Genomic DNA, 14,109 nt, shown 5'->3' on the forward strand with positions numbered 1-14,109 from the left:
AGAAAGCGCTGTCCAGCCGCGGCACAGGCTGTCCAGGGAATTGGTGGAGTAACCATCCCTGGACGAATTTAGAAGCCGTGTGGATGTGGCACATGGGGACACGGTTTAGTGGTGGAATAGGTGGACTCGATGATCTTGGTGGGCTTTCTCAGCCTAAGCGACCCTGATTTTTACGACTTTGGTCGAGCGGGAGCGCCCCCAGCGCGGCGCCTCCTCCCCGCCTCACGCAGGCCACGCCCACACCCCGGGCCCCGCCCACCTCCTGGGGCCCCGCTCACCGCTCAGGCCCCTCCGTGGCCTCGCCGCCCGCCTCCCCGCGGCTGCCCTGCCCGCTGCCGGAGCGGAGCTGAGGGGAGGGCGCGCCGCAGCGCGCTCACCGCCGGTGCCGCGGTACTCCCGGCCGCCTCGGAGCCCTGCACAATGAGGCGGAAGCGGCGGCGCGGGCCCGAGGGAGGCAGCGGGGCGGCGGCGAGGCGGACAGGCGCCGCGGGCAGCCCGGCGCGCCGGAGAGCAGGAAGGCCCCGTATAGCGGCGGCTGAGGGAGGTGGAACGGGAGGGAAAGGGAGAGAAGAGGGGAAGGAAGGGAGAGCGGGCCGCGATGCCGCTGTACGAGGGGCTCGGCAGCGGCGGGGAGAAAACCGCCGTGGTGATCGACCTGGGACAGGCCTTTACCAAGTGAGTGCTCCGCCCTGCTGTCGGGATTTGGTGCTGTCCAGTCTGGAGAAGGGAAGGGTCCGGGGAGGCGTTAGAGCCCGTTCCAGTGCCTAAAGGGGCTCCCAGAGAGCTGGAGAGGGACTGGGGACAAGGACCTGGAGTGACAAGACAAGGGGGAATGGCTTCACACTGCCAGAGGGCAGGGATAGATGGAATATTGGGAAGAAATTGCTCCCTGTGAGGGTGGTGAGGCCCTGGCACAGGGTGCCCGGAGAAGCTGTGGCTGCCCCATCCCTGGAAGTGCTCCAGGCCAGGCTGTACAGGGCTTGGAGCAGCCTGGTCTGGTGAAACGTGTGGAATGGTTAAGGTTCCTTCCAAGCCAAGCCGTTCTGTGATTCCAAGAATGATTTTGTGGGTTTTTCCCCCTCACTCTCTTCCTGTGTTGGTCTGTGTGGCGCAGAGCTGGTAATAAGCATCCTCGGTTTTTAGTCTTGTGTTTTAGATTAAAACAAGGTTTAGCTCGACTGCTGAAACAGGAATGCTCACTATTTACTTAGTATTTCATCTCGTGGGCCAAAAGCTTTCTTGCCTGGGAATGGGAGGACTTAACAGAGCCTTCAGGGATGGGGACAGCCTATTCCATGAGTGGTTTTTTGTGGATTCACAGTCATGTGGCCAATTGAAAGCTTTTCCCAAGTTTGGGGTGCTTGTGAGCTTTTATTCCCTGGGCATTATTCATCCAATGAAATGCTCTCATGGAAACGCTTTTCCCCTGAATAGTGTGTTTGTAGGGTCTGTTTCCAGCCTTCTCTCTTGTAGAAGAAATAGCAGTTGAATTATATGAGAGCTGTCTGTCCTTTTCCAAATAAGGCTGAAATTAGCTGAAAGTTCAAGGAAAACTGCCTGTACACACTGGGATTACACAAGTATTTGTTTGAGACAAAAGAAGAAAATTAAGTTCTGAATTACAGCTATTTTAATTTTTTTTTTCTGCTATGATCCAACATGATAACTGTTGCCAAATAGCAAACTGAGATATTAATTGACTTTTTGCATTAAAAGTGCTCCAAGTCCAGGAGCTTTATGGTTTTCTACTGTTGTTTTCTTCTGACGTTTGTAGTTAATGGGGGTGACAGGGGTCAAACAAATGTCTGGCACTGAGACTATTAAAATAAACCTTGAATTTATTTTGGCTTAATTGCTTTCTTCACTCCATGGTTCTTGTGTGTGTTTGGAAGACCAGGTGGGTTTCTGAAAAGTTTGGTTTGGGGTTGCTGCTGTTTTTATCCTATTGTTGAGGGAGTCAATAAAAAAAGGTACACAATCTTTATCTTTTAGTCCATCTTTAAATTCATCTCTCAGTGGCTGGATAGAAAAGCCGTGTGCAAAGCTCCTCTTTGCAGTCACAGAACATCCCTAATACATTACTCTGTGATGGTTCCTGGGCCCAGGGTGTCAAATGGGGACTTCAAATAATCAGGTTTTCAACATTTTCTTTTAGGTGTGGGTTTGCAGGAGAAACAGGACCAAGATGCATCATCCCCAGTGAAATCAAGAAACCTGATGTCTCAAAGGTGAACTTTATGGAACTTTACCTTTATGGTGTTTGATGTGTTATGGTGTAGAAAGAATTTGCAGATGCTCTTTCTGTCCATCACAAGAATAAAATATTCTGAAATGTTATGCTTTTCATTATTTTAACTGCTGCTATTAGAAGATTGTGATTAGATAGAGGTAAGTGTGATGCCAGTGCTGGTGTTAATTGCTGCTCAGTCCCCATGGAACTTGTGTTTTGGGGCATTTATTGAGAAATTGCTTTGCCTAGTTATGCTTCTTTTCTTTCTTTTAGTAGAGGATGGCAGATTTGGAAAACAAATGCTAAGTTGCCTGTATGAAAAATTAGCATTAATTAACTCTGGAATTTAGTTATAGGGTGAGTTTGAGATGTTTTAAGGACAAGAGCAAATCAGGCAAGAGTGAGTGTTTATATATAGTGTCAGATTAAATATATATTATGTATATATCTTATATATTTCTTTATATATCATGTGTGAATATATATATGTGTATATATATATATGCACACAACCACTGCCCAGCATTTGAGCTGACTCTGGATATTTTCCCTTCCCAGCCTGTCAAGGTGGTGCAGTATAACATCAACACAGAAGAGCTGTATTCCTATCTGAAGGAATTTATCCACATGCTGTATTTCAGGTAAGAGACACCTGTCAGTGGCCCAGTCCTTCTGCAGCTCTTCCCTGAGCACATCCAGGGGTGTGAGCAGGGGGAGGGACACGGTCTACTTAGATAAGAAAACAGAGATGAGACTTTGCAAGGGGCTGCCTGGCTGTGTTGGCGCAGGAGGAATTCAGTGGTGCTGAGATCCAGGTTATCTTACAAAGAGTTCCTGTCCTGCAGCATCAGTTGCTCTGTAGAAGCAGGAAATGTTTGATAAATTACCTTTCAGCTGAGGCTTTTGTAAGGGGCCTGAAAAGGGGAAGGCATTACCTAAGGAGTTGCATTGATTTTGGTAGGGCTGAAGCTCCTATCAGTGCAGGATTCTCTCCACAGTGTTTTGGAAGGAGGAACCTTTGCCTGTGGAATATTTTTACCTCAGCAATACATCTCTTTATTGTGTTTTTAGTGCCCTTAGTGAGTAATGAAATTGGACTTAGTCTTTTCTCTTTGCTTCAAATCCATGTTTTTACAAGTAAAAGCCATCATAGGGAAAGCAGGATTTGATTTCTGTGCCTCATGTCTGTGGGTTGGGTTGTTTTCTTCTTCTGTCCTGTACCATCACTTTGCAATTGAAATCAGGACAATTCCATCCTCTTCCGCTGAAATCAGAGCATCTGTGTCATCAGTCTTTGCCTTTTGTGACACTGTATGACACAGCACAAGCCACTGATGACTTATTTCTGCATTTCTTGTTGATTTAGAAATGTATAACAGATTTTGAGAGCTACAGGCTCTGTAACTTGTTTTCCCTGCCTCAGTTCCCTGACTTTCTTTTAGGAAAGCATTGGGGTTTTTCGATTTGTGAAAAAGACTTTGGGGTCTGCTGTAGAAAATGCTGTCTAAATGCAAACTTTCAGGACTTTTGAGGAAAATGGAATATGACTGTGAGGTAGGTCCTGTAATAGGTGCTAAAACTTCCCAGTTTTATTTTACAAATCTTGTCTTTTTTTAGGCATCTGCTGGTGAATCCCAGGGACCGGCGTGTTGTGATCATAGAGTCGGTCCTGTGCCCTTCACACTTCAGGGACACACTCACCAGGGTCCTCTTCAAGCATTTTGAGGTAAGTGTTTGACAGAAATGTGTAACTTTGCTCCACGTGCACAGCCCTTGCCAGGAGGATTTGTACTTACAGTCACTACCAGATACGGACAGAAAAAATGAAAATAATGACAAGAGTGAGAGAGGCATAAAGAAGAAGAAAAATCTGATGATGGTGTGAGGAAATAGGGCGTGGAAGTTGGCTTAAAGACCATTTTCGTTCCGTTCTGACTCTTCATTAGGCCGCAAAGCAGCAGCAATTAACAAGGCTCTGCAAGGTTTCCCTGGCTTGTAGATAATAAAGCTCACACTGCACTGTCCCAGACAGATCCAATAATCCCCACTGAGCACTGCCTGGAGCCAGGATTTATATTTAAACACTTGTTACTGCTTTGTCAGCAGGTCTCATGATTTCTGCCAGTCGATATCTCTGCCTAGCACATGTCTGTGCTCATTTAGAGAAGAACTTACCTGAAATCAGGTATCTTCTCTGCTTAATCAGTCTTTTTGAAGAAAAGTTTTGAGGACAAAAGAAAACCTGTGGCTGCCCCATTCCTGGCAGTGTTCCAGGCCACGTTGGATGGGGCTTGGAGCAACCTGGGCTAGTGGAAGGTGTCCGTGCCCATGGCAGGGAGTGGAACGAGATGATCCTTAAGGTTCCATCCAACCCAACCAGTCAAGGATTCTGTGAAAAGTCTGGACCTAATTCTTGCTCAGTTGTAGCAGAAAATGTTTTGGAAGGTGACTCCATGCTCCTTCAATTCAGACAGAACAAAGGTTAAGGTTTTTCTATAAAAAGTAGTGAAACCAGTTTGTCTGCAGTACTTCTTCACTGTCCTTCCACAACACAGTTTACCAACTAATCTCAAGCTTCTGCATAATTCTTTCTTACTATTGATAAAATTTTCTGATAACTTCAAATTGCTGAAAGATTTGAGTGGGTTTTTTGTGGTTTTTTTTTTCATAATCCCTTTACAGCAATGGAATGTCTCAGTTAAAGCACACCCCATGCAACACGGTTTGTTGGAAATGGCTCATGACTTCAGAGTCATATTTTGATGGAGAGACTTTGTAACTTGTTAAGAAGCCAGTTAATACTGATGGAAGATTAATTCTCTCTGGTTTCTATTTGCTGCAGAGAATAAAAGTGGTTTATTAATACAGGATCAATGTTTTACCTTCTGACTCTGGGTTAAGGGTCAGTACATTTCCTGTAAGTGCAGGATTTATTGAAATTTCTCACTTAATTCGCTCTTCAAGGTATTCTCTTAAAGGAATTGTTGCTTTCTAGGAAACTTGATTTATGGAATTCTGGGAGAAGGAAGCAATTCTCATATAATTTTCACTTGAGTTTCCACATTATTTTGGTGAGAGTGTTCCAAACAGCCTCTTCTGTGCATTTGGGTGTAGCAGTGTTTGTCGTAAGGCACACTGTAACGGATTTTTTAGCACTTTTATTCACATCTTCAAGTTTTTACAACTTTTCAAGTAGCTGTACTTCAGCTTCCTTCATTTCTTTTCAATAACAATAAGAAACTTCACCTGAGTTTTATAGCCTTGCTTTTCTTACAAGCCCATTCCAACATTCATCATTACTGAAGTAACTGATGTGCACCACAAGGAAGGTGAACACAGAATTTGGAATCCTGTTGTATTTTGTTCAGTACTGGAATAACTCAAGATACACTTGTTTGGGTTTTGCTCTTAAAACATCATTCAGGGAAGGCATCAGTGCTTTGTTTGTTTCTGTCAACTTTCCTTTTGGTTTTCCTGTAGGTACCTTCTGTTTTGTTTGCTCCAAGTCACCTGATGTCTCTCCTGACACTTGGGATCAACTCTGCCATGGTGCTGGACTGTGGATATGCAGAAAGCTTGGTGCTGCCTGTATCCTTTCATTTTCAGCAATGGGGCTGTCGTGAAACATGAGACTTTTATTGACTAGAAATTAACTGTGGAGAAAAGCAGTTAGAAGGTGGCTGATGCAAGGGATTGTAGAAGGGAAAAGGCATTTAGTTCCAGCAGACTGAAAAAACTCATAATGAAAAAGAGGAGAATTTCCTGATCTTCCTGTAGATCTATGAGGGAATTCCAATCCTGAGCTGCTGGGGTTCCCTTCCCCTGGGAGGAAAGGCCATCCACAAGTAAGTTCATAGTTATCCATTCCAGGTTACAAATTACTTGTTTGTGAAAGTTCCTCTTTGACCATGAGAAAAAATTCCTGTTTTAAATCCTAGCTTGCTGTAATATCATCCAATTTTTAGATTTACCACTGGTTGACTGTTGCTAATGTGGTAAAAACTGTGGAAATCACATCTTCTTAAGTTTATATTTAGAAGGATGTAAAAGAAAGGAATTAATCCTGTCCCTGGAGTCCAGTCCAGAGACCCAGGCTGAGTTCATGGCTGTCTTTACCCACCCTCCTGTGCACTGTTTTAGGGAGCTGGAGTATCAACTGCTGGAACAGTGCACAGTGGATACAGGACTGGCCAAAGGACAAAGCCTTCCCTCCGTGATGGGTAAGGTCTGTGGGATGGGCACCTGTGCTGGGAACTTGCACTGAGGAAAGGGTGTTAATCCTGACAGTGGATAAAATGGGTTTAGGATTCACTGCATCTCATGGGGCCTACCTGCATAAATTCTTTCTTGGCCTTTAACAGGTACATTATTTTTATGATAAGCCTCTTCTTGCAACAGTTCTGAGTAAAGGCTGAGATAAAAGTTCTGTAGTAATTTTTCAGTCTGTTTTGAGCAAAGACACACTTTATATTTCTGTTCATAATATCTTTTCTGCTTTGGAAATCTTTAAAAGCTGCAGTCAGAGCAAAAGTTTAATATACTAAATGTAATTCAAACTTAAAACAAAAGTTTTTTTAAGTAGGAAGAGAATTTAAGAATGAAACTAAGTTATTTTTTTTCTTACAGGCTCAGTCCCAGAAGACATAGTAGAGGATATAAAAGGTAAATTTGTTTGCTTTGTGAAACTCTAGTGTATTAAATTGTGCAGTAGGGTGTGATAATAACAAGTGTGCAATATTTTACAAGTAGGAGTTTATTTTTCTTCTCTGTTGTATTTCTTACCTCTTGGATGAACTTGTGTTGTTCTTCCTCTTTGAAAGCAAAACCAAAACCAGGTGTTGAATTTCTCTTTTGCTTTAACCTCTGTGTTGTTGAGTGGTAATTTGTAGACACATTTGGTAGGTGGGCACAGAAGGGATTGTTCTGTTCTGTAGTTTTGTTTATAGATTAACTAGAAAGGCTCTGTTTGCTTTAAAGTCAATTAAAAAAAAAAAAGTATGTATAAAAGATATTTTGGTGTGTTAATCAGGCAGGCAAGTGGAGACAAGAACTACATTTACACCAGAAAAAATACAGTCTTTCTTTGGGCAGAACTTGGATGAATTCTTGTGTAATTGTTTCATGTGCAACAGGTAGAAAAACATGTTTTCCTAGAAAACAGTAACTAGTATGTATCCCTTGGGTCAAATTAGGAAGGAATCCATCAGTCAAATGCGAAATAAATGCAGCTGGTGCTTTGTCAGATGGAATTTGCTTTTCTAATTCCTGGACTTGCACACATTTTCTGACCAGGTGTGGTTTTTTTATGCAGTCTTTTGGAACCAGAGAGAACAGGCTAGGGATGAAATTATTGTTGTCTGTGTGTTGAAGGGTTGTTTCTTTGTGACAGCAGTTTATAGGGAAGATGCTGACCTGTGCCAAATGCAAATAAATAAATGCATAATAACAGTAGCAGCTGGGGTACAAACGAGGTTGTGCTCTGTCAGCATTGTCTGGAAGCAGAAAAACCCTCTGGAGTTCTTAGGGTGTTGAAGAGTTGCACTAAGGAAAATATTGCATGGTTGGAGCTTGTTTAGAAAATGAGCAATGCCTCATTTGAAGCCGTGTTGCAAGACCTGCAGCAAAGCCAGGATACAACCCCTGGCACCTTGAAGCACCATTAGAAACATCCCTCTGGCTTAAAATGTTGTGTGGTTTGTCTGGGAAAGGACAGGCAGGATTTCCAACCTAATTTTGTGTCAGCTTCATTTAACTCATGGTCTAGACAGCACCTGAACTCTGCTGGAGTGTAGAGACTGCTTGTCTTTGCATTTATTTGATAATGTCTTGGACCAGCAAGGGCCTGAAGTGTCTGTTCTTTTCTAAATTAAGAGAAATGACTGTTTTTACTGGTGATGAAAGGATCCAGCAAAGCCTCACTTGTGCCCCTCTCCTCCCCTCTGCACAGTCCGCACTTGCTTTGTGAGTGATCTCCAACGGGGACTGAAAATCCAGGCAGCCAAATTCAACATTGATGGCAGTGCTGAGGTGAGTGGAGGATGAAGCTCTTCCTGCCCTTCCTTTGAGGTGGCTGCAGCCTTTTTGGGCTCTAAAATAATAATACAAGTCTGGTTTTATTTCCAGCGTCCCTCACCGCCTCCAGACGTGGACTATCCTTTGGATGGAGAAAAGATTCTCCATGTAGTTGGCCCCATCAGGTGAGAAATGTCATAGCAGAGTATTTATCACTACAAAGATATATTTCAACTCTTAAAAGCACATAAATTGTCATAAAATTGGATTTTAATGAAACAGTTGCATATGTTTTTAATGCCTCTAAAGTGAAAGCTGTGTGCTGGCCACAGTGCAAGCCCATCATGGGGGGGGTGGCTTCTCCAGAGCCCCAAGAGGAAGATGAGAGCAAAGAGATTAGAGGGATGGGGGAAGAGAAGCGAGTGTCAATGCCTGATAATGAGACAGGTTTAGTGATGTGAACAGGGCATTTTAACCTGGAGAAAAGGAGGCTCAGGGGGGACCTTCTCACTCCCTGCAACTCCCTGACAGGAGCATGGAGCCAGGTGGGGGTCAGGCTCTGCTCCCAGGAAGGAAGGGACAGGACAAGAGGAAATGGCCTCAAGTTGTGCCAGGACTGGTTGAGATTGGGTATTAGGGAAAAATTCTTAACTGAAAGGGTTGTCAAGCACTGGAACTGGCTGCCCAGGGAAGTGGTGCAGTCACCATCCCTGGAAAGGTTCAAAACGTGTGGATGTGGCACTTGGGGATGTGGTTTAGTGGTGAACAAGGGGTGGTGCTGGGTTGAGGGCTGAATGTGATGTTTTTAAGGCCTTTTCCAAGGATTCCATGATTGTCCCCTCCCCACTGGCACTGCTGGGTGCATGGGCTGTGTGACAGGAGTGACAAAGTGTTGGCAGCAGGAAAGCTGCAGTTATCTCCAGCTCTGCTGTGCCCGAGTTCAGCTCAGAGTGTGGTTTTGCTGCTCATTAACACTCACTTCCTGTCTGTTCCACAGAGACTCTGTGGTAGAAATCCTGTTTGAACAGGATAATGAAGAGACATCTGTTGCCACTTTGATCTTGGATTCACTTGTTCAGGTATCTTTATATTAGAAACAGTTTAGGGGATGCCTCCAGCCTTAAGAGAACCCGCAGTTATAAATGACTCAAGACTTAAGAGTCCTGCAGGCTGCTGGTTTACCTGTGCTAGAATAAAATTAATTTGGACATCTTTATTACAGGCAGTATATTAAATTAATTGCAGGCATTTTTCTTGGCATATACAAATGCTTCTCTTTTTATTATATTTCGGAAAAAAGTGCATTAGGAAACCACTATAAATGGAAATTTTCATTATGTGGTGGTGTATTCACGTTAATTAAAGTTGGCTCCCTGTAGCTGCTGATGCCATTTAAATAAGTTTGCTGAGATGCAATTTGTTGGAGAGCCATGGACTTGGCTGATATGACAAACATTTCCATTAGAATTCTTTATGAAAACAAATTGTTTAAGAAGTTCTGTGCCTGGAGCCTTCACCTCTGCACCTCCAGGCATTTCCTGTGCATTTCTCTCATTATGTTGGTTATTTTCCAGCTAAATATGAGAAAACAGCAATTAGAGGGCATAGAAATGGACTGAATTTCTAAGAGACCTCTGAATGTCTTCAAGCTCAGGCAGCTTGACTTATGTAGGGTTTTTTTTTGTGTCCCTGTTTGCATTAGTGCCCAATAGACACCAGGAAGCAGCTGGCAGAGAACCTGGTGGTGATCGGGGGCACCGCGATGCTCCCGGGGTTCCTGCACAGGCTCATGGCTGAGATCAGACACCTGGTGGAGAAACCCAAATACAAGGAGGCACTTGCCACTAAAACCTTCAGGATTCACACTCCCCCTGCCAAACCCAACTGCGTGGCCTGGCTGGGAGGTAAGAATGGGAGCAACTGGGAAGCAGAGGTGGAAAAAAAACCTTCCAAGTGGGATTTGTTGTAAATAAAACCTTTTATCTTTAGGATTAGCAAACCAGAACTATTTCTGTGCACCAAATTTTGTGGTGCTTTTCTTTCCTGGGCAGCTGCCGTGGGCTGAATCTTCTCACAGCCGGTGTGAATTTGTGGGGCACCTTTTTTGGGGGAAAAATTGCCCTGAACACAAGGGGGTTTGGTGGAAGAGTTTAAAATAAAAACTTCTAGGAAACTTTGTTGTAATAGGTGGGTCAGCCAGGCCAGGTTTGCTGATAGCAGAGAGCAGATGATTCCTTGTTTTCAGATACTTTCAGGGATATAAATGGAAGCAGTTTGGGACTTAAATGGAATACTGAAAAGGAAAGCAGCGATATCCATTCATCCCTTTAAATTTTGGGGCAGAGCTAAAAAATCCCAGTTGAGATTTGTTATGGGAAGAAGTAGAAAGAGAAATTCTACATTGAATTAATGCAATTTATTTTCCTTGCCAATAATGTAGGAGCCATTTTTGGAGCACTCCAGGACATCCTTGGGAGCCGCTCTGTGTCCAAGGAATATTACAGCCAGACAGGCCGCATTCCCGACTGGTGCTGCCTCAACAACCCCCCTCTGGAAATGATGTTTGATGTTGGAAAAGCACCCCCACCACTGATGAAAAGGGCTTTTTCCACAGAGAAATAAGCACCTAAATATCACACAAGGATTCTGCCCCATTTCAACTACATCCATGTGCATTGGGGTTTGTTTTTTGTTCATTAATTTGTGTGTAACACCATTAAATAAGAGCAACGTGGGTGTTGTCAGGGAATAGGCACTAACACTATTTAAAACCCTGTCCAGTTATAGTTTACAGACTTAACTCTGGCAACTCCTCTGCTCTTTTGTCTTGTTTTGGAGAAATTCTGTCCTCTCACGAGCTGTTCCCTACTGAGTTGTTCATTATTTATCTGTATAGTAAATGGCATTGCTGAGAGAATTTGGTTGAAGATATTTTCATTTTAAATGTGCTGACAAGAATGAACAGCAGTCTACAGGGAAACATCTATGGGAATTTTTTTGTGTCCAATTCTGTTTTAAAATATTCCACCCTTGAAGCACATGTGAGGAAATGGTTTGGGGCTGTTTAGCAAAGGTAGTGGAACATTATTTCTCCTGTTTTAAGAGTTCTAGCAGAGAACTCTTCTGCCTGTACTTCTCTCATAGTGCTGAGCTAAAACCTCTCCTGATCTGTCTCCTCCAAGAAAGATTTCAGCAATGTAAGACCATAAATTATTATAAATTAATTATAAACAGGTGTGAGGTAAAACTTGACTCAGTGGCTACATGATGACTGCTGGTATCTGCTGGTTACTGGGGTTTAAGTCCTACCCTGAGGAGCAATTTTTGTCTCAAATTTGGAAAGATAAATATAAAATTTTTGGGGTGGTGAAGTATTTTATTGGCACAAACATGCTTTTTGTGACAGATTTCCTTGTGCTGCCTGCTGCCCACCTGCTGTGTGCCTGAAGCACGACTCTGCAAGTCAAAGATATTTAAAGAAATCCTCTTGTGGTGAACCTGAGCACAGGGAATGTGCTACAGCACTTCAGCAGCTCCTGCGTGGTTTTGTCATTGTGTTTCCTACGTGCTTCACCTTAACAGATGGTGTTACAGTCCTGGGGTGAGCTTGGTGTTTTTGGGACCCATCTCCTGGTGCTGTTCCAGGCTGGATAAATGGACACAGTGTCATTGCCAGGTGCAGAGAGCCAGCCCCTAGGTGTACAGAACACACAGCCTAAGCTGTGCTGCTCATTTTCAGTCACAGTTTGGGTAATTTGGGGTGCAGGTTATATTTTACCTCAGTAAGAACTGAGCCAGAGCCTACCAAGGTTTTCTCCTGAGAGAGGAATTTGCCGTCAGCACGAGTGCCGTGGAGCTGGGAGGGATTGCTGGTGTCCTTTTCAGTGGGAAGAATTCGGGAGATGAAACTCCTACGGAGCCTGTGGTGGTGGTGGTGCAATGATGTCATTTTCCTGAACTGCAGCAGACTGCAGCTGAGGAAATTCAGGATATTCTTAGCCCTTCCCTTTTGGGGGTATTTCCGTGCTGTGGTGCACACGCACCCTGGGACCTCGCCTGGCGTGTTCTGCCACCTCATCTTCGTTCTGCCCACTCAGATCTCCTCCTGTGGGGTTTCTGCATCACTGAACAGCCTCAGCAGCTGCTGTTTAACAGGGCAGGGACAGAATTCCTAACTCCCATGTTACTGCTGGGTTGAAGTGCAGAGTCCCAGGACCTGTTAAGGCAAAAACAGGATTCTTACTTCATTGAAGGGGTGAGAAAGACTCTTCATGGCGTGCCCTGGAAAGCCCTCAGTAATCACACCCTAAATGTGTAATGGTGTAGAAAGGGTTGAGTTTTCCAGGCTAGCTGTTGCAGTTCTTCCCTCCCTGGCACTGCAGGGATCCGTGGATCCTCCCAGTAGACGCATTCACAGTGAGCCCACCTGGTTCATCAGGAAAGAGTGACAGACACAAACCCCTGCAGTAGCTGGAGGGTTTTCCTCTGCAGTTCCTGATTCTGGACTGGGGGCCATCCCAGCAGCTTGGTGTTGGCCAATTGTGAACAGCTCCAGATGAGCAAGTCCTGCTGACTGGAGGAGGGGTTTGGAATATGCACAAGCCCCTCGTGGTCTGCTGTGTCTGTGCTGCATCAGCAGGAGCTGCTCCATGGGGGAATTATCTTTATCTCATTCCCTCCTCTCCCTTTTCATGGAATCAGAGACTGTCTCAAGTCAGAAGGGACCCCTAAGGCTCATGAAGTTCAACTCCCTGCTCCTTGCAGGACTACCATAAACTAAACCATAATGGCTGAGAGCATCGTCCAGATGCTCCTTGACCTCTCACACGCTGTGAGCACTTCCCTGGAGAGCCTGTTCCACTGATGGATCAAACCCAACCATAGAATCCTGGAATGGTTTGGGTTGCAAGTTAAAGAACATCTGGTCCTTCCCCTTGCCATGTGCAGGGACACCTTCAACTATCCCAGGTTGCTCCAAGCCCCGTCCAACCTGGCCTGGAACACTGCCAGGGCTCCAGGGGCAGCCACAGCTTCTGTGGGCACCCTGGGCCAGGCCCTCACCACCCTCACAGCCAAGGATATTTTCCGGCTATAAACCCCCCAGATCCCTTCCCGTGGGGCTGCTCTGGCTGCTCTCCAGCCTCTCCTTCCATAGTTTGTGTGTTTAACCAGGGTTGCCCCATCCCAGGTGGGGAATCCCACACTAGCTCTCCTTACATTTCCTATGGCAGGTGCTTGCCCAGCTCTCCAGTTTATCCAAGTGTCTCTGTGATCCCTCTCTGCCTGCATGGGAGCCCAGAGCTCTACTGGATTAACATCCCTCTGCTTCCTGCATCCAAATCGTTTATAAAACAAATTAAATTTTCTGGGATTCAGTGGTCACCCCCCAGCTCCTCACGGCTCCCACTTGATCGCGCACGTTTCATTCCTGCATGCAGATCACTTATAATAAAAGCTGATTTTGATTGTGCACATTCCACACCATTCGTGCATGCAGATCACTTATAATAAAAGCTGATTTTGATTGTGCACATTCCACACCATTCGTGCATGCAGATCGTTTATAATAAAAGCTGATTTAGATCGTGCACATTCCACACCATTCGTGCATGCAGATCGTTTATAATAAAAGCTGATTTTCCCACTGACGCAGCCTTTATTGATCACTTACAAGGACTGTCCCGGCTCTCCTGTTGTGGCGCTCAAGAGGCCCAAAAGTGAAACGCCCAACGTGGGGCTCGAACCCACGACCCTGGGATTAAGAGTCCCATGCTCTACCGACTGAGCTAGCCGGGCGCTTGGGAGGAGGCCCCTTTACATGTAATTTAACGTAGTGCTTGGTGACGTCATCCCGGGAGGGCGGCGCG

General features: G+C 44.9%; 1 protein-coding gene and 1 non-coding gene across 2 annotated transcripts; one reads left to right on the plus strand and one right to left on the minus strand.

Moving 5' to 3' along the window:
• Nucleotides 1–526: 526 nt before the first annotated feature.
• Nucleotides 527–11,277, plus strand: ACTR10 (actin related protein 10). Its single transcript, XM_010398793.4, has 13 exons — nucleotides 527–675; nucleotides 2,156–2,228; nucleotides 2,789–2,871; nucleotides 3,848–3,956; nucleotides 5,711–5,818; nucleotides 6,008–6,075; nucleotides 6,371–6,450; nucleotides 6,857–6,892; nucleotides 8,178–8,257; nucleotides 8,354–8,427; nucleotides 9,240–9,321; nucleotides 9,945–10,146; nucleotides 10,683–11,277. The coding sequence occupies exons 1-13, from the start codon at nucleotides 599–601 to the stop codon at nucleotides 10,862–10,864; spliced, it is 1,254 nt and encodes a 417-aa protein (XP_010397095.3). The 5' UTR covers nucleotides 527–598; the 3' UTR covers nucleotides 10,865–11,277.
• Nucleotides 11,278–13,965: 2,688 nt separating this feature from the next.
• Nucleotides 13,966–14,038, minus strand: TRNAK-CUU. Its single transcript has one exon. It is a non-coding gene; the product is annotated as a tRNA-Lys (tRNA).
• Nucleotides 14,039–14,109: the final 71 nt, after the last annotated feature.

Source organism: Corvus cornix, chromosome 5, assembly GCF_000738735.6.
Source record: "Corvus cornix cornix isolate S_Up_H32 chromosome 5, ASM73873v5, whole genome shotgun sequence".
NCBI classification, from domain to species: domain Eukaryota; kingdom Metazoa; phylum Chordata; class Aves; order Passeriformes; family Corvidae; genus Corvus; species Corvus cornix.